Source organism: Esox lucius, chromosome 11, assembly GCF_011004845.1.
Source record: "Esox lucius isolate fEsoLuc1 chromosome 11, fEsoLuc1.pri, whole genome shotgun sequence".
In the NCBI taxonomy this organism is placed as follows: Eukaryota; Metazoa; Chordata; class Actinopteri; order Esociformes; family Esocidae; genus Esox; species Esox lucius.
In genome coordinates this window covers 23,561,909-23,587,438 of record NC_047579.1, presented here as the reverse complement: position 1 = coordinate 23,587,438, position 25,530 = coordinate 23,561,909, and the positions used below count along the sequence as shown (strand labels likewise).

The following is a 25,530-nucleotide window of genomic DNA, read 5'->3' as shown; positions in this document are numbered from 1 at the left end:
GGACCTTGGCTTTGGCTCTGAGATGCAACTAAGAAAATATCAGGAAAATCCTACTAGAACAGCTGAACTTTATTTGTGATTAATCAGAGTCACTTTAAATGATAGCAGGTGTGTAATGACTTCTATTTAATATGAGTTTGAATGTGATTGGTTAATTCTGAACACAGCCAGATAAATCATGTCAGAACTTTTTCCACCTTTAATGTGACCCATAACGTTAACAATTCAATTGAAAAACAAACTGAAATCTTTGAGAAAAAAAAAAAAAAAACTTCACAATAACCTGGTTGCATAAGTGTGCACACCCTCTTATAACTGGGAATGTGGCTGTGTAGACTTTTTATGTCCACTGTACATATGATTGGGTTTATCATTGATATTTCAATATGCTGCAGATCACAGTACATCAACATTCTGCCCAGAAATTACAGGAATGCACAATGGTGAATCTGCCACAAGTAAAAGGTGATTGGCACATTCACATACAGCTCTGGAAAAAATGAAGAGACCACTACACCTTTTTCTTTGAAAAGGAAGGATTTGAGTGAGGAACTGAAGGGTTAAAATAAAGAGACCACTGCAAATTGATCACTTCTGTTGCTGTTTTGGAAAGGAAAGAAGAAGGTGCAGTGGTCTTTTAATTTTTTCCGGTGCTGTATGTCAAAACTTTCAAAAAGAAAATCTTGTTCCTTTATGTGTCTTTAAATTTCCACTCTGTTGAACAAAGTATAGTATGTGGCCAAATGTATTTGGACACATGACCATCACATGTATTTGAGCTTGTTGGACATTCCATTTAAAAACCACAGACATTAATATGCAGTTGCCCCCCCCCCCCTCCCTTTGCAGCTATGACAGCCGCCACTCTTCTGGAAGGCCTTCCACAAGATCTTGGAATGTTTCTGTGGGAATTTGTGCCCATTAAGCCAAAAGAGCACTAAGGTTAGGCGCTGATGTTGGATGGGAAGGCCTGGCTCGAAATCACAGTTTCAATTCAACCTAAATGTGTTCAATGGGGTTGAGGTCAGGACTCGACAAACCTTGTTGAACCCTATCTTTATGGACCCTGATTTTTGCACAGGGGCACAGTCATGCTGGAACAGGAAAGGGCCTTCCCCAAATGGTTCCCACAAAGTTGGAAGCACCCAAATGTCAAACAAATCTTTGTATCCTGTAGCATTAAGATGACTCTTAACTGGAACTAAGAGGCCAAACACAGCCCCAGATCATTGTCCCTCCTCCAACAAACTTAGATTAGGCACTGTGCATTCCGGTAGGCATTCTCCAGGCATCTGCCAAACCCCGATTTGACCATCAGACTGGCAGAAGATGAAGCTCCAGAGAAAACGTTTCCACTGCTCCAGTGTCCAATGGCAGTATGCTTTACAGCACTTCAGCAAATGCTTGGCATTGCGCATGTTGATGTGAGGCTTGCATACAGTTGCTCGGCCATGGAAACCCAATTAATGAAGCTCCCGACATATAGTACTTGTGCTGATGTTGCCTCCAGAGGCAGTTTGGAACTCTGTGGTGAGTGATGCAACAGATGATAAGCAATTTTTACGTGTCAGCACTCGGCAGCCCCGCTCTGTGTGTTTGCGTGGTCTACCTCTGTTGCTGGGCTGTTGCACCTTGAAGCTTCCACTTCACAATTGTAGCCCTTACAGTTGACGGGAGCAAACTGACTTTTGGCATCTTATGACATTTTGACGATTAAAGTCACTGAACTCTTCAGTACGACCCATTGTACTGTCAATGTTTGTATAAGGAGATTTCATAGCCATGCATTGGATTTTATGCAACTGTGATCAATGGGTGTGGCTGAAATACCTGAACTCAATGATTAGTGGGGGTGTCTACATACTTTTGGCGATATATTGTATCTGGCAGATAGAGAAAAATATTTAAATAAAATAAACTACATTTCATTCATTGAGGTCAATATAAAAAACATTTTACCTACCAAACATTGGAGGTAGATCGATCGATGCAGCTGTACACTTCTGCTTCTTTTTTTGCATGTTTGCATTGGCTACCTCATGTTTCCTTTTCTCTGGAAACAATTGGAACAATTTTTTTATGAATATTAAAATCTATACGACAGCATTCACAAAAGATTATTGAGAACAATGCCATAGGTTTGTAATAGTAGACATTTCTGATACTGACAGTTGTCTAAGAAAATCTCTTGGAGATCCTCTCTAGCCACTGGAGAATTGCTTTGTGTGAGTTCTAGTCAAAATGTTTTAAAATAAGACTTTTGGTGTCCTGTTAAATTTTTTTATATGTTTAATTTTTCAATTTTAGGAGGACCTGAGCTTTTGGACCATGCCTCAGGTTTACCTAGACTGACGACTCAGAACTTTCCCTGTAAAAGTCCTACTGGTTGTGCTGCAGATCTACTTTCTACCAGACAATTCCTGTTGTCACTGCCCACAGCCCACCTGGTTGTCCCTGTGCTTGTTCACCTAGATGTGCAGCTGATCTGGATTCTGCTTAAGCTCACATGTATTTAGTGACCCGAAATATTGTATTTAGTGACCGAAATATGAATGTGTCCCTACAAGGTCATGTACTCTTATAATATTCAACCAACACAGCCAGAAGAGGATTGGCCAACCCTAAGAGTCTAGCTCCACTCTAGGTTTTTTTATACACTGAACAAAATTATTAACGCAACACTTTTGTTTTTGGCCTTTTATTGTGGCCAGCCTAAGGCACACCTGTGCAATAATCATGCTGTCTAATCAGCATCTTGATATGCCACACCTATGAGGTGGATGGATTATCTTGGCAAAGGAGAAGTGCTCACTAACACAGATTTCGATGGATTTGTGAACAATATTTGAGAGAAATAGGCCTTTTGTGTACATAGAGAAAGTCTTAGATCTTTGAGTTCAGCTCATGACAAATGGGGGCAAAAACGAAAGTGTTGCGTTTATAATTGTAGTTTCCAACCCTCCAATGGAATGTAACCTAGCAAATGTGCATCAATTACTTTTTGTTGCTTGCTCTTTGGGGATTCTGGCTGGGTGTCTGGATGAGCAGTTTTTGAGAACTGCTGATTTAAAAGTGTTTTCATAAAATGTATTTGATTGATTGACTGTGCTTTTTACCTGAAAGAAGTTTCTCCACACAGGTTGAGGGCATACTCTGAAGAAACAAGTAAATTATCATCATGGTTAAGGCATCATTTTACAAAACATACAACACAAACGACGGGTCAGACTAAGAGCGGTTCAAAACCCTTTAATAATGAATTACATTTCGAGCACCGTGACGTCGCCCGGTATGGCGTAGCCGGGGCCCCACCCTGGAGCCAGGCCCAGGGTTGGGGCTCGTATGCGAGCGCCTGGTGGCCAGGCCTTTCCCCATGGGGCCCGGCCAGGCTCAGCCCAAACGAGCGACATGGGGCCGCCTTCCCGTGAGCTCACCACCTACAGGAGGGACCATAAGGGGTCGGTGCGGAGAGGATCGGGCAGCAGTCGAAGGCGGGGGCCTCGACAACCCGATCCCTGGACACGGAAACTAGCTCTAGGGACGTGGAACGTCACCTCGCTGGCGGGGAAGGAGCCTGAGATTGTGCGTGAGGTTGAGAGGTTCCGACTAGGGATAGTCGGGATCACCTCTATGCACGGCTTGGTCTCAGGAACCACACTCCTTGAGAGACGATGGACTCTTCACCACTCTGGAGTTGCCCATGGTGAGAGGCGGCGGGCTGGTGTGGGTTTGCTTATAGCTCCCCAGCTCTGCCGCCATGTGTTGGAGTTTACCCCGGTGAATGAGAGGGTCGTTTCCCTGCGCCTACGGGTCAGGGATAGGTCTCTCACTGTTGTTTGTGCCTATGGGCCGAACGGCAGTGCAGAGTACCCGACCTTCTTGGGGTCTCTGGGAGGGGTGCTGGAAAGTGCTCCGACTGGGCACTCTATCGTTCATCAGACCTGCGGCCATATGTCTTGGACACTCAGGTGAAGAGAGGGGCGGAGCTGTCAACTGATCACCACCTGGTGGTGAGTTGGATCCGATGGCGGGGGAGGAAGCTGGACAGACTCGGCAGACCCAAGAGTACTGTAAGGGTCTGCTGGGAACGTCTGGCCGAGTCTCCTGTCAGGGAGATCTTTAACTCCCACCTCCGGCAGAGCTTCGACTGGATCCCGAGGGAGGCTGGAGATATTGAGTCTGAGTGGACCATGTTCTCCACCACCATTGTCGAAGTGGCCACTCGGAGCTGTGGCCGTAAGGTCTCCGGTGCCTGTCGAGGTAGCAATCCCCGAACCCGGTGGTGGACACCGGTAGTAAGGGATGCCGTCAAGCTGAAGGAGGAGTCCTATCAGGCCTGGTTGGCTTGTGGGACTCCTGAGGCAGCTGACAGGTACCGGCAGGCCAAGCGGACTGCAGCCCGGGTGGTTGTGGAGGCAAAAACTCGGGCCTGGGAGGAGTTCGGTGAGGCCATGGAGAAGGACTATCGACTGGCCTCGAAGAGATTCTGGCAAACCGTACGGCGCCTCAGGAGAGGGAAACAGTGCCCTACCAACGCTGTTTACAGTAGAGGTGGGCAGCTGTTGACCTCAACTGGGGATGTTGTCAGGCGGTGGAAGGAGTACTTCGAAGATCTCCTCAATCCCACCGTCACATCTTCCATTGAGGAAGCAGAGGCTGAGGGCTCAGAGGTGGACTTGTCCATCACCCGGGCTGAAGTCACTGAGGTAGTCAAGAAACTCGTCGGTGGCAAGGCACCGGGGGTGGATGAGATCCGCCCTGAGTACCTCAAGTCTCTGGATGTTGTGGGGCTGTCTTGGTTGACATGCCTGTGCAACATCGCGTGCCGGTTTGGGACAGTGCCTCTGGGATGGCAGACCGGGGTGGTGGTCCCTCTTTTTAAGAAGGGGGACCGGAGGGTGTGTTCCAACTACAGGGGGATCACACTTCTCAGCCTCCCCGGGAAAGTCTATGCCAGGGTACTGGAGAGGAGAATACGGCCGATAGTAGAACCTCGGATTCAGGAGGAACAGTGTGGTTTTCGTCCGGGCCGTGGAACACTGGACCAGCTCTATACCCTCTACGGGGTGTTGGAGGGTTCATGGGAGTTTGCCCAACCAGTCCACATGTGTTTTGTGGATTTGGAGAAGGCATTCGACTGTGTCCCTCGCGGCGTCCTGTGGAGGGTGCTTCGGGAATATGGGGTCCTGGGTCCTTTGCTAAGGGCTGTCAGGTCCCTATACGACCGAAGTAGGAGCTTGGTCCGCATTGCCGGCAGTAAGTCAGACTTGTTCCCAGTGCATGTTGGACTCCGGCAGGGCTGCCCTTTGTCACCGGTTCTGTTCATAATTTTTATGGACAGAATTTCTAGGCGCAGCCAGGGACCGGAGGGTGTCAGGTTTGGGGACCACACGATTTCGTCATTGCTCTTTGAGGATGATGTTGTCGTGTTGGCCCCTTCAAACCAGGACCTTCAGCATGTGCTGGGACGGTTTGCAGCCGAGTGTGAAGCGGTGGGGATGAGAATCAGTACCTCCAAATCCGAGGCCATGGTCCTCAGTCGGAAAAGGGTGGCTTGCCCACTTCAGGTTGGTGGAGAGTGCCTGGCTCAAGTGGAGGAGTTTAAGTATCTAGGGGTCTTGTTCACGAGTGAGGGAAAGATGGAACGGGAGATTGACAGACGGATCATTGCAGCTTCTGCAGTAATGCGGTCGATGTATCAGTCTGTCGTGGTGAAGAAAGAGCTGAGCCGCAAGGCAAAGCTCTCGATTTGCCAGTCAATCTACGTTCCTACTCTCACCTATGGTCATGAGCTTTGGGTCATGACCGAAAGGACAAGATCCCAGACACTGCAAGGTGTCTGGGTGATCCCTTAGAGATAGGGTGAGAAGCTTGGTCACCTTGGAGGAGCTCAGAGTAGAGCCGCTGCTCCTCCATATCAAGAGGCGTCAGCTGAGGTGGCTTGGGCATCTGTTTCGGATGCCTCCGGAACGCCTTCCTGGGAAGGTTTTCCAGTCCCGTCCCGCCAGGAGGAGACCCCGGGGAAGACCTAGGAAATACTGGAGGGACTATGTCTCCCGGCTGGCATGGGAACGCCTCGGTGTCCCCCCGGAACACCGAGGCGAGTGAGGGGACAATGGAGCGGGAGATTGGCCGGAGAATCGGAGCAGCGTGGACGTTATTGCTTTCGTTTTACCGCACCGTTGTGACGAAAAGAAAACTGAGCCGGAAGTCAAAGCTCTCGATATACCGGTCAATTTTCCTTCCTACTCTCACCTATGGTCATGAAGGTTGGGTCATGACCGAAAGAACAAGGTCGCGAGTACACGCGGCCGAAATGGGCTTTCTCATAAGAGTGGCTAGCTTCTCCCTTAGGGATAGGGTGAGAAGCTTAGCCATCCTTGAGGAACTCGGAGTAGAGCCGCTGCTCCTTTGCATCGAATGGAGCCAGTTGAGGTGCTTCGGGCATCTGGTAAGGATGCCCCAGGACGTCTCCCTAGGGAGGTGTTCCAGGTACGTCCAGCTGGGAGGAAACCTCGGGGTAGGCCCAGGACTAGGTGGAGAGATTATATTTCGACACTGGTCTGGTAACGCCTCGGGGTCCCCCAGTCAGAGCTGGCAAATGTGGCTCGGGAAAGGGAACGTTTGGGGTCCCCTTCTAGAGCTGCTGCCCCCGCGACCCGATACCGGATAAGCAGATGAAGATGAGAGTGAGAGATTATGTGAGATGGTGATAGAAATGCCTTGATGCACAAACATTAAAATAAAAAATTGCAATGTGTATTATGTGGTCTTCCCACAATCAAAGAGGACATCATCCTGCAGATGAGGTTATGAACATGACTTGTTGTAACTTTGTGATACAGCTATTTGGAGAACTACTATAATACAAAGGTGTGTAGTTTGATATAAATAATAATTGTGCTTTGTAATATAAAATATGTCCTTTAGGGGTGAGGATTAATGTAAATAGTTATAGGTAAAAAGTACATTTCCTGAGGAACTCTTGGCTGCGTTAATGGAAGCTGTTGACGAAGTGGCCACTTCAAAGTTCTCATCAACATTGCTGTGTTTGTTCTGTTCCTGCAATTAAAAAACACGAGACATGCCGAGACACTTGTAAGGCAATAAATAATTGATGTACAATAATGTTTAGTTGAATCTAATGTATTCTAATTTAGACTGTAGTTAGAAAAACTAACTTTGTGCTGTAACATACAGTTTCCTGTTATATGCTAAGACATTTGTAGGCTGAAAAATATAGGCTGGTGCAGTGGATTTACTCAGATAAGAATGAATGCAAATGATTTACCCTACACTTACAGTTATATACGTAAGATCTGGTCATTCTGTCTTTTCCGTACATTTTTGTTAAAATTCCTATAATTTGTTATCTATACCTTTAGAAGTTTGTGTTTGTGAGCAAATTTTGTCCGTGGTCCTATTTTTGGGATCAAGTGAATGAATTCTTTCTCTTCGAGTAAGAGAAAAACTTCTTCGTCTATTTCTTCCTCTGAAATTCAGGAAAAATATATTAAAAAGACATGATGAGATTAACAATAAGATTAACAAATACACCTGTGCTAACTCTTGAGTTGATATCATTATAGTACTAATGTATAATAATGCAATATACAATTATATTAATTCACATTAAAACATTACTAGTACCACACATCTACTACTACTATTATTATACAACTTAATATACAATGTATGAATCATTAAACATTTTCACCTTCAAAATTCTTAATCCATTGACTGAGGTCCCACTTTGTCAATATGTCTCTGACAAAATCCGATGATGCCATGACAATTCACTATGAACAGAATAAATACAGTTTAATAAAGATGAAAAGATCATTTGTAAAAACATTTGCTACATAGTAATAGTAGTATGTTGACAATACATGTTCTAATCAAATATTCAAAATATAGTAGGAAGCAGAGAGACTTTTGAAGAGAATGTTGAAATTCACAAAATAAAATATTTTTACACCAGATTTCACTTCAATATAAATTAATTTATGGAGACAAATCAAAACGTATACTGTTAGGTTCTGTTTTTTTTGTTTTTTAAACAGTTGTAGTTCAAGTTTGTTGTATTTATGTTTTATTTCTTCATTCTATATGTTATATTTCTATGCTTTGTTTAATTTTCATTCACACCCCCCTCCCCCACACACACTTTTTAGCACCTCCTGTATACACTGCTCAGAAAATACTTATGTCATGCAATAAAATGCAAATGAATTACTTAAAAATCATACAATGTGATTTTCTGGATTTTTGTTTAAGATTCCATCATTCACAGTTAAAGTGTACCTATGATAAAAATTACAGACTTCTACATGTTTTGTAAGTGGAAAAACCTGCAAAATCGGCACTGTATCAAATACTTGTTCTCCGATACAGTACATAACGTCCCAGAGGTTCTCAATTGGATTCAGGTCTGGGGAACTTGAGAGCCAGTTAATGGCATCAATGTCTTTGTCATCCAGGAACTGCCTACACACTCTGGTCATTTTGTTGGGCACTGGCAGTGCTCCTCCTGTTCTCCCTCTCACAAAGGAGCAAATACCGGGACTTCTGCTGGGTTGATACCCTTCTACGGCCCTGTCCAGCTCTCCTCGTGTAACGGCCCGTCTCCTGGTATTTCCTCCATGCTCTTGAGACTGTACTGGAAGACACAGCAAACCTTCTTGGGATGGTATGTATGGATGTGGCCAACACCTGCCAGACCATTCCAGTAAAAAACCTCTCCAGTGCACCTGTTGTCACTTCCATTTGCACCAAATCAGTTAATATTGATTCACAATCGCTTATGCATCCTAACTGGACTGATTGATATCCCTGTAGATGAATTGACTTGGTGTTATACTGTGATGATTACGTGTTCCCTTAATTTTTTCAGCAGTGTTGTTCAGTTCAATTTCTGTGTGTTTTTGTGAGGTATTGTCTCGTGTCTTGTTAGATTTACTAAAGACGTCCTGATGTGCTCAAACGTCCTGAACCATTTTCCAGTTTATGATTATAGTGTGTATGATCCTTGTTCCTAATACTTTTTGTAGTCCATTCCTTGTCTGTACCTTAGCCTAGAATTGATATCCCTTTTTGGAAGACCCTGCCTGACTATAAGTCTACGTTTGTTGCCTGCTTCTTTTGCAATCTCGGATTTACTGTGCTTTGACCATTGCCTGCCTGAGCAAGCTTTTCAGCTTTGTCCTCTTTGTTCTTACATATAGTTAGCAATCTTTTGCTCTGTTAACATGTAGTAGCAAGCATAAGTTTAGCTCCCAACATACAGTACATGTAACAATATATTTGTCAAAAATGTAATATCGATTTCAATGTACACTACACAAAACAAGGAAAAACAACGATATGGCAGGTTGACAGAAAAAATATATGTAGCACAAAACCTTGGGATGCAGAAGTAACCATAAAAGAATGAAAGTTATTAAAACACAAACAATCACTTGTTCAAATTGTTGCCAAAGTTGGTTTGCTAGTTAGCTATATCCATAATGTCATCTCAGTGTGTCACGACCCCTTCCCCGTGAGTCTTGTTAGTTCGATGTAGATGTTGTTTCCGTCGTTGTTTGTTGGTATGTGTGCCTGGTGCGTCTGTTCCATGTCTGTCCTTGTGTTGTGTCCTGGTTGTCCGGGCAACAAGGTGGGGGTGGGGTGTTCCCCACCTCACAGTCATTATCCACTCTCGCACCTGTTCCTGATCTGCAGTCCACCACAGCATTTAGGAGAGGACCTGACTTCCAGCCCCTGCTGAGCATGTTGAGCTTTGAGCACCAGCTAAACCTTCGCTGTATTGACCTAGTCCTGTTTTGCCTGTCTGCCATGTTTTCTGATTACCTACCTGTAACCCTGCGTTTTCCCCTGCCTAGACAAACCCGACAACTGCACGCACCTGTTTACCGCACTGGACCTCGGAGCCACCCTGCATCTAGATTCCACACCAACACACAGCCACTCAGCCCACCCCCCAGCACCTTCCTCCCAGTTCCAGTTTTTTTGCAATAAACACTCTTACCCGTCACTCTTTGCTTCACATCTCTGTTCCTTTTCCTGGGGCGATTAGTAATTTCTTGTCCTTGTAGCCTGACTGTATGTCCTTTCACCAGGCTTTTGACTGCTGCCTGGGTAAGGATCTATCATGCCATCTTGGCAGATCTATCATGCCTGTCTCTGGCCTTCAGTGCTCTCTGCGACGTAAATTCCAAATAAACCCCTGTCTCTTGCCTTCAGTGCTCTCTGCGACGTGATTATGCAAACTATCATTTCACCCAAAGCTGAGGGAGTTAAATGATAGACCCTAGGCACACAAGGGTTGCAGAACGGTGTAGGGAGCTTCCTATTAGAACTGCTGTGTGCTAATTTCGTAGTAGATCTGAACTTCTGACAGACTGTCCACTGTGTCTGACTGGCTCATTTGTCTAATTGAGCATAGTGAGCCTCGCACCCTGGGAGTGACAACTAAGTTACACCCCTGACCACACCACCCAGTGTGTTATTGCATAACTATAAAAAAGCCCTCATAACCAGGTTAGTGTAATATGTTTTATGGTGCTGTTGGGACACCTTGCCTAGTGTGTAGACTAATTTTCTATAATGTGGAAGTGTGTAAAGGTGCACAGTTGCAAAGTGCAAATTTGTCTGGTGTCTCAATCTAGTGGGATATTCTGATGTCATACAAACAAGCCTATTTGCTCTCTCAGAAAACTGGACATACTGTACAAGGTGGTGGGTAAAATAGCTCCAACTGTTCATATGAACTAGGTGTAATGACAGACAAACCAACAGGTAGTGAAATTACATTTGTTAGATTAATTACACTGTTCTTTGTTTTTTTTATTGTCTGTCCCATAAATGGATGAATTATCCAATATGTTTTAATGTTGTACATATTATGTATTTTGTGTTACAGGTAAATATTTGCTGGATGTTGAGTATTGCTTTAAGGGAAAGCGAGGCCAAATGTCTACCTCTGAATGGCGCAAATGGAATACATGTAAATGTGTTTCTGAACCAATGTCCATACTCTTGTTCTTACATATACAGATCAGGGACTGATACATAATCAACTGATTTCTTTGCTTAAATGTTGACAAGCAGCTATTTTGAGACAATGTTTTATGTATGTGCATGAAACAAATGGTCATTATATTGTACGAGCCGTAAGAAAATGGCTTGCTACCTTTAGTAATTTTAACTGGCATGTTTCGGTCGCTCACAATTACATGTGTACAAAGTATCAGTCAACAGAGGCTGTCCAGGGTAATGTGGTTGATAGTGACATCAGCCCATAGATCCAAAGTAGAGATAAAAACATATCCTTCTAAAGAGCTTAACAAGGCTCTAGGCTGCAGGACATGGGTAGTGAGATACAATGGGTCATATTCAGTGGCACCTATTTAAATGTATCCAAAACAGATAACCCCAGGGGGAATTTATCTCAGGACCAAATTGTGCAACAAAATGTTGTTGCATACTAGGATCCACTCATCTACCAGTCCACATAGACAAGGGCCCTCTACCCTTACAATAAGATGGCATTATCAATATGTACAATTGTTTGTTAAACTTTACACAACAGATTCCTGTTTCCAGTACATCCCTATAGGCCTAGTGAACACACTCAAATTTGTTAATATCAATGGAACAGATCCAAAGTTGTGTTACAACACAACAGATTTGCCTCCTGCCACATATCGGTGCAAGCAAGTTGCTCCTCATAAGAAAATAGTTATTGTAGTGCATAACCAAACTTGCAGGGATGGTACGTACTGTGTTTGCTCTTACGCTGCTAATCTCACAGCCTGGATGAATCCAAAACCCTGTCTATGGGCATCCTGATATTGTTTTAACCTTACAACCTGAGACGGTCAAACACCAACAACAGTGTCCAAATCCATATCCTGTCACTAGAGGAGTTCTTAAGGGAAACAATAAGTATGATTAATAACTGTGTGATGTAAATCTATTTATGATCCACATGTTATATAACCTATCCAACAGTCAGTCAGCATTTCAGGCCCATTGTAGCACAGATGACAGAACATAGACATGGTTACAGACACAAATAGAGGATCTGATTTCAGACTATAAAGGCAGATTAGCTGTCAGTCACACACACCAGTGTAAGGTGGGGTCTAATTTCAGATGTGACTGTCCTATTTGAGGACCGTAACTCCTTGTCCAATATATTTCAATAAGCCAAACAATCACAATCAGTGGCTTGGATTTCAAACCAAACGGCTACATCATTCAAGCAGTTATGACAGAAAATGTGTTTCGCATTGTATTGTTTAGATTGGTAGCAGAAAAATATTGTTGTAGTAAATTATAAACGATGTGTGTAACACAAGAATTATGGTTACCCAAATGCAAACAACACATTATACATCCAGCCGAGACTGCAACTCTTAGATCAAATCAAGCAACATCTAGCCCAGGATCTTTAAGTTGCTTTAAATGTGAATGTTTTCTCAGACGGTGTAAATTAAGTTAAGCCAGAAAAGTCCCACTGAATAGGCAGATGTTTGTGTCCATGCAACAAGAATATAGTAATACAATTATTTATTTTTCAAAGCATAAAAGACAGTCGTAAAATAATCTTATGATCCACACTAAACACGTAAGTAACGACTGATTAATTTGAGAACTTATTTGAGAACGTATTTCAGCATGCCTTTAAGCAGGCAGACCGAGATTGGCAGAAAAAAATAGAACCAACTTCAATGAAAGATTAAGCCATGCTCTCAACAACAACGTAAATAAATACAGAAATACTTTGTCTCGTGAAACATTGCCAACAGAACTGAAACAACAGAACAGCTATGGAATTATTTGTTAAGTCAAATCAGTGTAAACAAAGCAAAATGCTAAAAAAAACATAGACATGCAGGAGGATACTGTATCTACTTACATTGACAATAGGTGTTCTAGAAATAATGATGTTGGTCCATGTATGTCATGGCTAACACACATTAAACAAGACTGATCATCGTCCGACTACTTATAGTTTGCTGTAACTTTTAGTTTCAATTTCAAGAAAATTAATGAAAGTCTGAGGTGTGGTAGATGGGAGGAGACAGGTGAGTGGATGTGTCACAGTGTCGTTGTGGTGCGCAGGGAGGTAGGTAATGTTGCTGTTTCTACACTCACCTAAAGGATTATTAGGAACACCATACTAATACTGTGTTTGACCCCCTTTCACCTTCAGAACTGCCTTAATTCTATGTGGCATTGATTCAACAAGGTGCTGAAAGCATTCTTTAGAAATGTGGGCCCATATTGATAGGATAGCATCTTGCAGTTGATGGAGATTTGTGGGATGCACATCCAGGGCACGAAGCTCCTGTTCCACCACATCCCAAAGATGCTCTATTGGGTTGAGATCTGGTGACTGTGGGGGCCACTTCAGTACAGTGAACTCATTGTCATGTTCAAGAAACCAATTTGAAATGATTCGAGCTTTGTGACATGGTGCGTTATCCTGCTGGAAGTAGCCATCAGAGGATGGGTACATAGTGGTCATAAAGGGATGGACATGGTCAGAAACAATGCTCAGGTAGGCCGTGGCATTTAAACAATGCCCAATTGGCACTAAGGGGCCTAAAGTGTGCCAAGAAAACATCCCACACACCATTATACCACCACCACCAGCCTGCACAGTGGTAACAAGGCATGATGGATCCATGTTCTCATTCTGTTTACGCCAAATTCTGACTCTACCATCTGAATGTCTCAACAGAAATCGAGACTCATCAGACCAGGCAAAATTTTTCCAGTCTTCAACTGTCCAATTTTGGTGAGCTCATGCAAATTGTAGCCTCTTTTTCCTACTTGTAGTGGAGATGAGTGGTACCCGGTGGGGTCTTCTGCTCTTGTAGCCCATCCGCCTCAAGGTTGTGCGTGTTGTGGCTTCACAAATGCTTTGCTACATACCTCGGTTGTAACAAGTGTTTATTTCAGTCAAAGTTGCTCTTCTATCAGCTTGAATCAGTCGGCCCATTCTTCTCTGACATCTAGCATCAACAAGGCATTTTTGCCCACAGGACTGCCGCATACTGGATGTTTTTCCCTTTTCACACCATTCTTTGTAAACCCTAGAAATGGTGGTGCGTGAAAATCCCAGTAACTGAGCAGATTGTGAAATACTCAGACGGGCCCGCCTGGCACCAACAACCATGCCACGCTCAAAATTGCTTAAATCACCTTTCTTTCCCATTCTGACATTCAGTTTGGAGTTCAGGAGATTGTCTTGACCAGGGACACACCCCTAAATGCATTGAAGCAACTGCCATGTGATTGGTTGATTAGATAATTGCATTAATGAGAAATTGAACAGGTGTTCCTAATAATCCTTTAGGTGAGTGTATTAACTTGATCGTTTTTTGACCAAGCCTCTTTGCCTAATCCTTATCTGGGCTTTTGCCTTTACCAGCCTTTTTCACCTGCTAGGCCCTAGACTATCCCTCCTCTCTCTGTCGTTGTGTAACAGCCTTTCTGTGTACTGACCTGTGCCTGTCTCTGTGTTTTTTTACCTGTTGCCTGCTCCCTGTGTTACTCCATTATAGTGCGCATTCCACATTTGTTCCATCTACTCCTGCCTCCCTGGTGTATTCGTCACAGCTGGGTGTTTTGTAAAAGCAATTTGTGACAACTGCTGATGGTAAAAGGGCTTTATAAATACATTTGATTGATTGATTGAAATAAAACCCTCTATTCAGGGACTTATGCAGGCTTAACACACCGGGTAAGTCCAATTAACAATGAGGTAGAACAGAAAACCAGCTGGCTCCAGCCCTTGCATAATAAGAGTTGATCCCTGTGCTATGGTCTCTCCACAGCCTAAAACTCGTACACACAATGTATCTCACCTTGGAGAGACGTATCAGTTAAAACATTTGGTGGCTCAATGGTTGATTGCATTCCACAAGACTAAGTCTGTTCAGCAGTGGGCTGAGTTGGAGTCCAGCCTGGGCTGCATGGTACCCACACTGGCGAAGGTCTCATGGAAGGCCGAGATGCGTTTAGTAAAGACTGCAGTCTTCACCCCAGGCATTCGGGGCAGGATGACGACTTTCTGGAGGTGAACACTGCGGATTGAGAGTTCATCATACTCTTCCCTTTCTGCATCCAACCTGTAGTGATGCCTTCTTCTCTCTGCTCTCCTCTTGTGCTCCTCTCACTTTTGACAGGGGTGACATTTCTCAATGTTGGTTTCAGCCTGGTGCTCTGCTCTGATGTGGACATCTTGCCGTAAGCAATTTTCACAGTCCTCTTTACCCAACTTAGTGAAGCTAATGTTCATTAGTGAACCCTTCCTATATGTTTCAAAGGAACCTAAAGGGAGTGCTCCTAATCTCAGCTTACCTGTATAAAAGAAACCTCTCCACAGAAGCAATCAATCAATCAGATCCCAAACTCTCCACCATGGCCAAGATCAAAGAGCTGTCCAAGGATGTCAGGGACAAGATTGTAGACCAACACAAGGCTGGAATGGTCTACAAGACCATCGTCAGGCAGCTTGGTGAGAAGGTGACAACAATTGGTGCGATTATTCGCAAATGGAAGAAACACAGAAGTGTCAATCACCCTCGGTCTGGGGCTCTATGCAAGATCTCACCTCGTGGAGATGCGATGATCATGAGAATGGTGAGGACTCAGCCCAGAACTACAGAGGAGGAGTTTGTCAATGATCTCAAGGCAACTGGGACCATAGTCACCAAGAAAACAATTGGTAACACACTACGCAGTGAAGGACTGAAATCCTGCAGCGCCCGCAAGGTCCCCCTGCTCAAGAAAGCGCATTCAGGCCCATCTGAGGTTTGCCAGTGAACATGTGAATGATTCAGAGCAGAACTGTGTGAAAGTGTTGTGGTCAGATGAGACCAAAATCGAGCTCTTTGGCATCAACTCAACTCGCCGTGTTTGGAGGAGGAGGAATGCTGCCTAGGAATGACCCCAAGAACACCATCCCCACCATCAAACATGGAGATGAGTACATGCTTTGGGGGTGTTTTTCTGCTAAGGGGACAGGACAACACATAAGAGGGACAATAGACGGGGCCATGTACCGTCCAATTTTGGGTGAGAACCTCCTTCCCTCAGCCAGGGCTTTGAAAATGGGTCATGGATGGGTATTCCAGCATGACAATTACCCAAAACAAACTGCCAAGGCAACAAAGGAGTGGCTCAAGAAGAAGCACATTAAGGTCCTGGAGTGGCCTAGCCAGTCTCCAGACCTTAATCCCATAGAAAATCTGTGGAGGGAGCTGAAGGTTCGAGTTAACAAACGTCAGCCTCGAAACCTTAATGACTTGGAGAATATCTGCAAAGAGGAGTGGGACAAAATCCCTCCTGAGATGTGTGCAAACCTAGTGTCCAACTAAAAGAAACGTCTGACCTCTGTGTTTGCCAACAATGGTTTTGCCACCAAGTACTAAATCATGTTTTGCAGAGGGGTTGAATACTTATTTCACTCATTAAAATGCAAATAAATTTATAATTTTTGAGAAATTATTTCTTTAATTAGTTTCCTAATAATTCTGAACACCAATTGTTGCCTAATAATTCTGCATTCTTATGTATTCCCCTGAGCAAGATCAAAAATAACTTTAACATTCAGGTTTGAGGTTCAATAATATTTTGGATTGACATAAATAGAGTACTTACTTTCAAACCAGCTCTGAATGCACTTTGATTCCTATAAGAAAATATGGTCTCTGTTGTGAGGACTATAACATACAGTGAGGGAAATAATTATTTGATCTGGGCTCAGGCCCAGAGAAGGCAGTGGCCATTCTGGATCTGGTTATATACAGCTGTATAAGGTTTCTTCTTTGTATGGAGTTTCAACTTGCATTTGTGGATGCAGCAACGTACTGTGTTCACAGACAAAGTCTTCCTGAGCCCATGAAGTGAGATCCCAAAACTCTTTGCAATTTTACATTGAGAAACGTTATTAAATTGTTGCACTATTTGCCCACGCACTCTTTCACACAGTGGTGAACCGCTCCCCATCCTCACTTCTGAATGACCCATCCTCTCTGGAATGATCTTTTAATACCCAATCATGTTACTGACCTGTTGCCAATTGATCTAATTAGATATGATATTCCACCAGGTTTAGTTTTTTAGCATTATACACTATTTCCAGTCTTTTGTTGCCCCTGTCCCAACTTCTTTGAAAAGTGTTGCTGGCATCCAAATCAAAGTGAGCATATACACTGCTCAAAAACATTAAGGGAACACATGCTCATCACAGTATAACACCTGTCACGGTTGTAGATATGCTGCACGCGTGGATCAAGGTAATAATCAAACATTCCTTTCTTATTTTAATAGCTCACTTTGGGCTGCTTACAAAATAATAAAGAGAAACAAACGTGAACTAAATCACATAACGCAAACCATGACCAACAAACCAAAATGCAAACCAGGGTAACTTAAATAGGGTCCCCAATTAGAGGCAATGCAGGTCAGCTTCCTCTAATTGGGGACAATCCAAACGGCAGATGCCTAGAGGTACCTCTGCGGTCAGGCCCTGACAGTGACCCCCAGGTTGATAGTGATGACTAGAGACCTCCAGCTAGGACCTGATAGTACCCACTCAAGGCGCGGGATCCCGACCGCAAGACCCAGGACAACAAAGGGAGGGATGGACGGTAGGACGGCACCAGGACAGGCGAAGGCTCCGCCCTCGGAGCAGGACATGTTGCCGGGACTGGTGGAGGCTCTGCTCCCGGTATAGGATGTGGCGCCGGGACATGTTTTGGTTGCCTTTGTTCAGTGGAATGACAAGCATAGTTGTGGTAGGTAGGCAGGGACAAGGAAGTGGCTACATTTTGTTTTCATGGAGTGCAGCAAGCTAGCTCACTAATTAAAATGTGTGATGTTATAAGATAAATGTAACAAGAAAAAAGTTGAAGCAAAGCCAATCAAGTCAACATGGCCCACAGGTAAGCTTGTTTCCTTCAAAAGCTCCCGGAACTTTTAGTCCCAGGAAAAAATGTCAAGGAACTAAACGGTTCCTTCAGCTCAAATAGCCACTATACACACATATTTTGATCCGCAACTATTTATCACTAAAAATGTTGGTGCAAAATACAAATATGCATTTGTACACCCAATTTTCATTTAGGGGTGTACTCATTTTTGTTGCCAGGGGTTTAGACATTAATGGCTGTGGGTTGAGTTATTTTGAGGGGACAGCAAATGTAAACTGTTATACAAGCTGTACACTCACTACTTTACATTGTAGCAAAGTTTCATTTCCTCAGTGTTGTCACATGAAAAGATTTGAGGGGTGTACTCACTTTTTGTGAGATACTGTATTAAAGCTTTCACAGGGAAGAAGGCTACATTCAAATCAATACTGAAAAAACTTTACAAAACAAAATCAAAAACACAGTCAAACTCAGACCTCACACCAGGCATGAAGTCATTATGCAAAACATATTACCCAGACCTGGGATGTGTTTTATTTTATTTATTAAAACAATGTATGGAAAAACTTCCCAGAATTATACAATTAAAAGTACAAAGGTAAACTTTGTAATGACAAATATTGTAATGTCCAAAACCTGTATGTTATAAAAGACAATGTAATTCTAAACTGTGCAGTCAAAGTGAAGAAGAAAACTGCAAATTAAAATGAAATATTCAAAATGAAAGGGGACATGTAAAGCTGTAATGATGGACAAGAGTAGGAATGTAAGCCAGCACAAATTCAAGGATGGGGGCGTGTGGTTGAAGTTTTCTGATTCCATAGTACAATAATATCATATTGATTATTCTAAGTATAATCCAGTCATTAAGCAAGGCCATTATGTGTTTTGGCTCTGCTCACTTGTACAGGATGTGCCTACAACAGATACCTATAGTTTTGGCTAAACTTCTCAAGGGTCTGTAAACATCTTGTTATCTTTCTAAGTCAAAGTTCACAGAGAAGCTGGTGAGACATGTAGACTAACCATGCATAAGAGGGGGACTCAGTGGGCTGTACTGAATGTATATAGGCCTGAGCTCAACCTTCAACTGAGAGCTCTTGAACTGACTCTGCTGAGAGTGTTGTTAACTGCTCCAGGTTTACAAATATTGAATAAAGCTTTACTTGTGAATAGAATCTACAGTCTCTGTGCTTTTCACATTTAGTGATTTCCACGACAGGCGGCTTGTGAAAAGGACACGAACCAGTCGACTAAAAACACAGAGGAACCCGGTGTTAAAACACTTGGCCTGATCCCTTGCTGCTTCTATCTGGATTTCTTCTCTGGCATCTCTCTCCTTCGCATACTCAAATGCCTCTTGTGCCAATGAGCGCTGGGCATCTGCCCTTCTGTCCAATAGCTCATGATCACGTGTCTGCATGTTTACTAATGGTTCTACAATCTCCCTCAGTCCAGATTATCGCTTCCTTTTGCCTGAAAATTAAGTAAATAATCAAAATCCAATACAGGTAAAATCATCGCTGTGCTAGCAGAACATAGACTAACAAGGTCCATTGTAATGTTGTGCTGTGATATGACAGATGAGTTTCACATACATGTTAAAGTATTTTCATATCACTTGAACCAGACAGGATTGAAAAAACTTATAAAGTTGCATACTTTTCCTCAAAATAATTTGTGTCATTATTCAAGCTTGGTGTCTTAAAATTAGACAAAACAGCCATGACCTACTACCTAAGCTGTTGAAGTCCATTTCACACTAACTGCAGTTCTTACCATACAGTTGGTCTTGGCAGGGAGCTTGTGAGAGAGTTGGTGGGATGGGCTCTGCAGTGATGGGAAGTTTGACTCTTTCTGCTGATTCGGATCTTGTGAAGTCGTTCAGTAAAAACTTTGAATCTTTCGAGGCCAACAAATGATCATCATCATAATGTCATTTACGTGTCTATTCTACTTTAGCAAATGCTTGTTTTACTCTACGATTACAACTATGTTCATCATTGCAATCAAAAATCTAATACTACATTAATTACGGTGGGCTGTGCGTCAAATTAACTGTTACAAACATGTTGTCACAATGCTACTTTCTTGATCAACTTTTCTTTGAGAACGTCAAACTAACAGCTGTTGGACAGAGACAAGGCTACTGCGCTGGAAGCCAGGGTTTGGGGTAGAACTTTTAAAACTTTTTAAAAGTCTTTTTTACGTAGGCAAAGGCTTGGTGTATGATTTCATGTGTTTATCATAACAATCAAAAATCAACTACTACATACATTTTTTTTGGGATAAATCTGAGCGAGTCAGTCGTTCACAAGTCTTTCTTTATCATCTGTGCTTTTCATGACATCTGTGGTCAACTAACTCCATTAAGTATTATTATAAACTTGTCTATGATGTTCCAGCTTTGATCTATTTTTCTCTGTGAATGTACATAGACGTTGATTGGAGAACTGAGCTGGAGGACCGGGTATGAAGCAAGTGATCATGTTGTAGAAATCCGCTGTCAAACTTTCGAATAAATGTTACAATTGAACGAGTCACTAGAAAAAATAAAACTTGTGACTAGTTAGCTTTACTTAAACGACACGTGGCATCTGGCCAACAATGGGCCACCAGTTGATTTGTACTTAATAATCAGAACCAGGTTGGCTCAATGTTAATGCTAAACTTCAAATACATATACATCTGTTAAATACAAAACCTGTTTGGGAACAACAGTACCCAGATAATGAGTCGGCGGACCTCCAGAGACAGTAGAAGCGTCAGAATGTCTAAATCGCAAACAAGTTTGCTGGCTCACCGCCAGCGGCAGCCGCTTTTTAAAAGGCTATTTTCGAGCAATCTAACGCTTTTTATATATATATATATTTAATATTTATAGCAGGGGCGATTCTAGGGTCCTCTGTGTGTGAGGAATGAATAAATACAGCAAAAGAAAAACATTAAACTTTCTTTTATTGTCTAGTTTGATAGTCAGCCACAACTGAAAAATAAGATATAAATCTAGGAATGAATAACAATTCATTTAAAAAGTCACAGTGAATGTTTTCACACATACTAGTGGTATACAGTGATATGTTTGTTTTCACTATGGTCCAAACGCCAGGGCTTCATGTTTCCATGACGACTGACCAGTTTTCATGTTTACATGACTCCCGATTGTTAAAATGAGTATCAAATAAACGATAAACTTTAACAACAGAGACACACGTAGGCACTACACAGGTACGCAGTTTATTTGTCGCGCTGCTGTTTTTGTTTTACGCTCTAGCAGTTAATAAACAGAACTGCATGCGTCGTGCGGAAGTACATTGTAACCGGCGCTACTTCTCCCCGTTTATGACTATGGACGAGGTCCTGTGCTACTCGACAGAAGGCGACCCGCTGGACTAAAATAGTCCGAAAATAAACACTTATTATAGGTGTAACATGTTTCAAGATACTGACTCCAGTACTCACCGATATGGTTTCGGAATCGGAACAACTGTAGGTAAAAGGAAAGAAGTGTGAGACACAGCTTTGGAGCAACTTAGTTGATTCACAACACTACATAACGGGTTCTCACTCTGCGTGTGTTTTGCGCTGGATGACGGTCGTGCTGAGCCGTGCAGGTACAGAGGAGAAGTAGAAGAAGAGAAGAGGATGACACCATTTGCTAAGCGGGGATGTTTTCATTTTCATCCTTAACACATACATTTTAAACCACAAACTACGGAGTATATTTTGGACATTATTTAACCTTGTCAAAGACGAACAAAAATGTTAGAATAAAAACATTTCTTACTCCAAGTTTTAGGGGTGCTGACCAAGATAGCAAAAAATATCCGCACGGCTTCTTTTTGCCGCCGGCCCTAAGCTGTCGGCTATAGGTGCGTCCTGCTGGCGGGGATGAAACGTTTGCCGCCGAATATGTCACTCCCATTTCTTGCGAGATGCCGCCGGCAATCAGCCGGCGACTGCTTCATTTTCTTTGGCGGTTGCCTCGGCCAAAAGGACCGCGGTCGTCCGGCGGCAAGACGCTTTTAAATACAAGGCTACTCTCAAAATAGACCGGCCAATGGTTTTGCATGTTGGGAGTTAAGTGGAACTGACGGCATTTTTACTACTTTTCACATTTGAAGCGATTATAAAATCCTAATATATAATATGTGAATTATATCACATAGTTTTTTTCTCCAAAGCATAGGGTTTATTACAGATTATAACAGATTAATAGGGTTTATAACATGATTCCATGAGAGGTAAGGTTTAGGAAATTACATTTAAATGACTTTGAAACTCTGAAGCGATTATACAGTAATATATGTAAAATATATCAAATTATTTTATGCACTAAGGGGGAAATTGTTTACATTTATTTGATTTAGGCACAATTAGACATGCTCCTGGACCCGTCTCTACTGTTGATGACGCATTGGAGTCACTGAGGCTGGCCCCTCCCGTAACAATAAAACTAGAGTACATTCGCTTCAGTTCCATCAATCGCGAGTTACTACAGCCTTCAGTTGTTAGCTAGCAAATTCATCGACATCGACTACCAGCGTTTAAGTAAGTATATGTTTCCATTTTGTGTAACGCAATATTATGTTTACATAGTTTTTTGTGTATGTATTTAAAATATGTAGTCATCTTTGGTCTTGCCTAACTAGTCAAGCTAAAGTAGCCTTGTTTATGCACATGCTGTTTGCCTATGTTACAGTAAACACCGAGGTTAAGCAATGTTGCTAGTACTTGTAGAAATGTAACTAGCTACAGAAGGTAGCCAGAGCTTTACACTTAGAAAGACTAAGTTGAACTTCTGATATTTTCTAACAAAAATAACGATGTGTATAGGTAAAGTTATTTTAGTCCTAAAAAATGTTGATGGTACAGTTGCTACTGTACTGTACTGTGAAGTGGACACACTAGTTTGGCGTCTAATGGTAAATTGTGTACTTACAATGAGCCGTCTTCTTCTGATTTCTTATCTTGATGGTCCCAGAGATTTAGCCAAGCATTGTTTTGTTTGATAAATTCTGTTTTTATAATCCAAAACGATTCATGTTCTCCACAGCGTTGTAAAACAAAATCCAACTCGGAGCAAAACTATTCAGGATATTAAAACCTTACTAGGTTTTAACACGGCAATAATTGGTATTCCTGAAAAGAACAGAGTCTCTAGCGTTTAACAAGCCACAGTTTATCCCATGGGCGAGGCTAGCCCCTTTTTAGGGGTGCTTCAGCACCTCTAAAAAGGAGCTCCCCAGATAGCAATGAGTCGGCGGACCGGAGGCGGTCCTCCAGAGACAGTAGAAGCGTCAAAATGTCTAAATCGCAAACACGTTTGCTGGCTTATCGCCGGCGGCAGCCGCTTTTGATCAAACCACACAATGAATTGGACTTAAATGTAACAGTTTAGCGCAACGTATTACATACCTCCAGCCTTTTCACCCATTTGCTGCCAGGGTACATTTTCTGCTGGGGGTGAAAACTTTAGTACTTGACGAACTGGGGGAACAAACATAACAGCTTTAATTTCACTGCAGAAATTGCATATTCTGTAATGAAACAATAATTGAACTGTGCAAAGCTAATGATATGTACAACACACCGACACCTTTCATCCAGAAAGTCAAATGCCCTAATGAAAAACAGATTATGGATAAAAGGATTCCTCATCTTAAATAGAAGCAATAGTTTCCAGGACAAAAAAAAGCCTCACAAATAACATCACTTACTCGTACTCAAACGCTTGGCTCTGTGAAGTGGAGTGTGTCCACTTCACAGTACAGTACAGTAGCAACTGTACCATCAACATTTTTTAGGACTAAAATAACTTTACCTATACACATCGTTATTTTTGTTAGAAAATAAAAAAAGTTCAACTTAGTCTTTCTAAGTGTAAAGCTCTGGCTACCTACTGTAGCTAGTTACATTTCTACAAGTACTAGCAACATTGCTTAACCTCGGTGTTTACTGTAACATAGGCAAACAGCATGTGCGTAAACAAGGCTACTTTAGCTTGACTAGTTAGGCAAGACCAAAGATGACTACATATTTTAAATACATACACAAAAAACTATGTAAACATAATATTGCGTTACACAAAATGGAAACATATACTTACTTAAACGCTGGTAGTCGATGTCGATGAATTTGCTAGCTAACAACTGAAGGCTGTAGTAACTCGAGATTGATCGAACTGAAGCAAATGTACTCTAGTTTTATTGTTACGGGAGGGGCCAGCCTCAGTGACTCTAATGCGTCATCAACAGTAGAGACGGGTCCAGGAGCATGCCTAATTGTGCCTAAATCAAATAAATGTAAACAATTTCCCCCTAAGTGCATAAAATAATTTGATATATTTTACATATATTACTGTATAATCGCTTCAGAGTTTCAAAGTCATTTAAATGTAATTTCCTAAAACTTACCTCTCATGGAATTATGTTATAAACCCTATTAATCTGTTATAATCTGTAATAAACCCTATGCTTTGGAGAAAAAAACTATTCGGCGGCAAACGTTTCATCCCCGCCAGCAGGATGCACCTATAGCCGACAACTTAGGGCCGGCGGCAAAAAGAAGCTGTGCGGATATTTTTTGCTATCTGGGAACACTTGCATATGAGTTAGTTGCCGTATTAGCTACTTTAAATTGTGTACTGCAGTTAGATTAACGAGATTCTTAAGCTTTCTGCACATATATAATATTTACAACACTTTGCACACTTTGTGACATAAACGTTTGGTGTCCCGTCGCTGGGACGTTTCAATTTATTAAGTCATCCAACATTGTACATTGTTAGAACAATCTTGATGTCTTTGCATGACATATACATGAAAGTAGCGATTTTGGCTGTCCGCCACTATTTTGAATAACATAGACATACATCTGGAGTTGAGAAAATTCCCTAGACATTAGGAAGTAAATTGAGTCATGATGTTTGTTTAGTCTCATATTCATTTGGCTGCTGCCTGTGGAAATGCAAAATGTGTATATGCTAATTTGGCCTATAGGTTTTCTGGGTTCCTTCACACGAGCAAACGTGTAGCATATTTGTTTTATTTTCTGATTTACTTAATGTTTTTGTCATTTTAATTTGTTTTTGTTACATTTTCTATTTGCAACTTTTTACTGAATGAATGTTGCTTTCAAGCTTGGAGTCATTCTCATTTGACTCTGTCGTGAAAGCAAAGGGGGGAATGTATTAAATAATTGTCTATAATGAAAAAGAGTTAAACTTAGAGTTCAAAGCGAATCAAATAGCTATTTAGAGAGTTACATGAAGAATTTTGTTTTTTTTGTTTCTATAGTTATGGCAGAAAATTGGTTGCTGTAAAAATCTACATCCCTTAATGTCCGTTCACAGTTTGTCTAATTCGGTTTTCTGAAAAGTTTGTTTTATACAAAATCTAACATGGTTATGGTTGAGTAGAATACATCTTACCATTTTGAAATGGTTTAGCAAAAATAACTAATTTGATGGGATGGTTCAGTTTGTTTGATATTTGATTAAAAGTAATCATTTTAATCTCATGCATTATGGAATAAGTGGTGCAGGGAGCACATTTGGTTATTCGTTACATGTTTACTA

The 25,530-nt window shown here is 42.1% G+C and overlaps 2 protein-coding genes across 2 annotated transcripts in view; both read right to left on the bottom strand.

Moving 5' to 3' along the window:
* LOC117595164 (nuclear GTPase SLIP-GC-like) overlaps positions 1-3,204 on the bottom strand; it is a 49,800-nt gene extending 46,596 nt beyond the window's left edge. The window contains exons 1-2 of the mRNA XM_034294996.1: positions 3,117-3,204; positions 1,964-2,053 (exon numbers count right to left, since the gene is read on the bottom strand). Of these exons, the coding sequence (XP_034150887.1) occupies positions 1,964-2,053; positions 3,117-3,180 (154 nt within the window). The 5' untranslated portion in view covers positions 3,181-3,204. The remainder of the gene's footprint in view (positions 1-1,963; positions 2,054-3,116) is intronic.
* LOC117595221 (nuclear GTPase SLIP-GC-like) overlaps positions 1-25,530 on the bottom strand; it is a 772,829-nt gene that overhangs the window by 544,162 nt on the left and 203,137 nt on the right. The window lies entirely within an intron of this gene.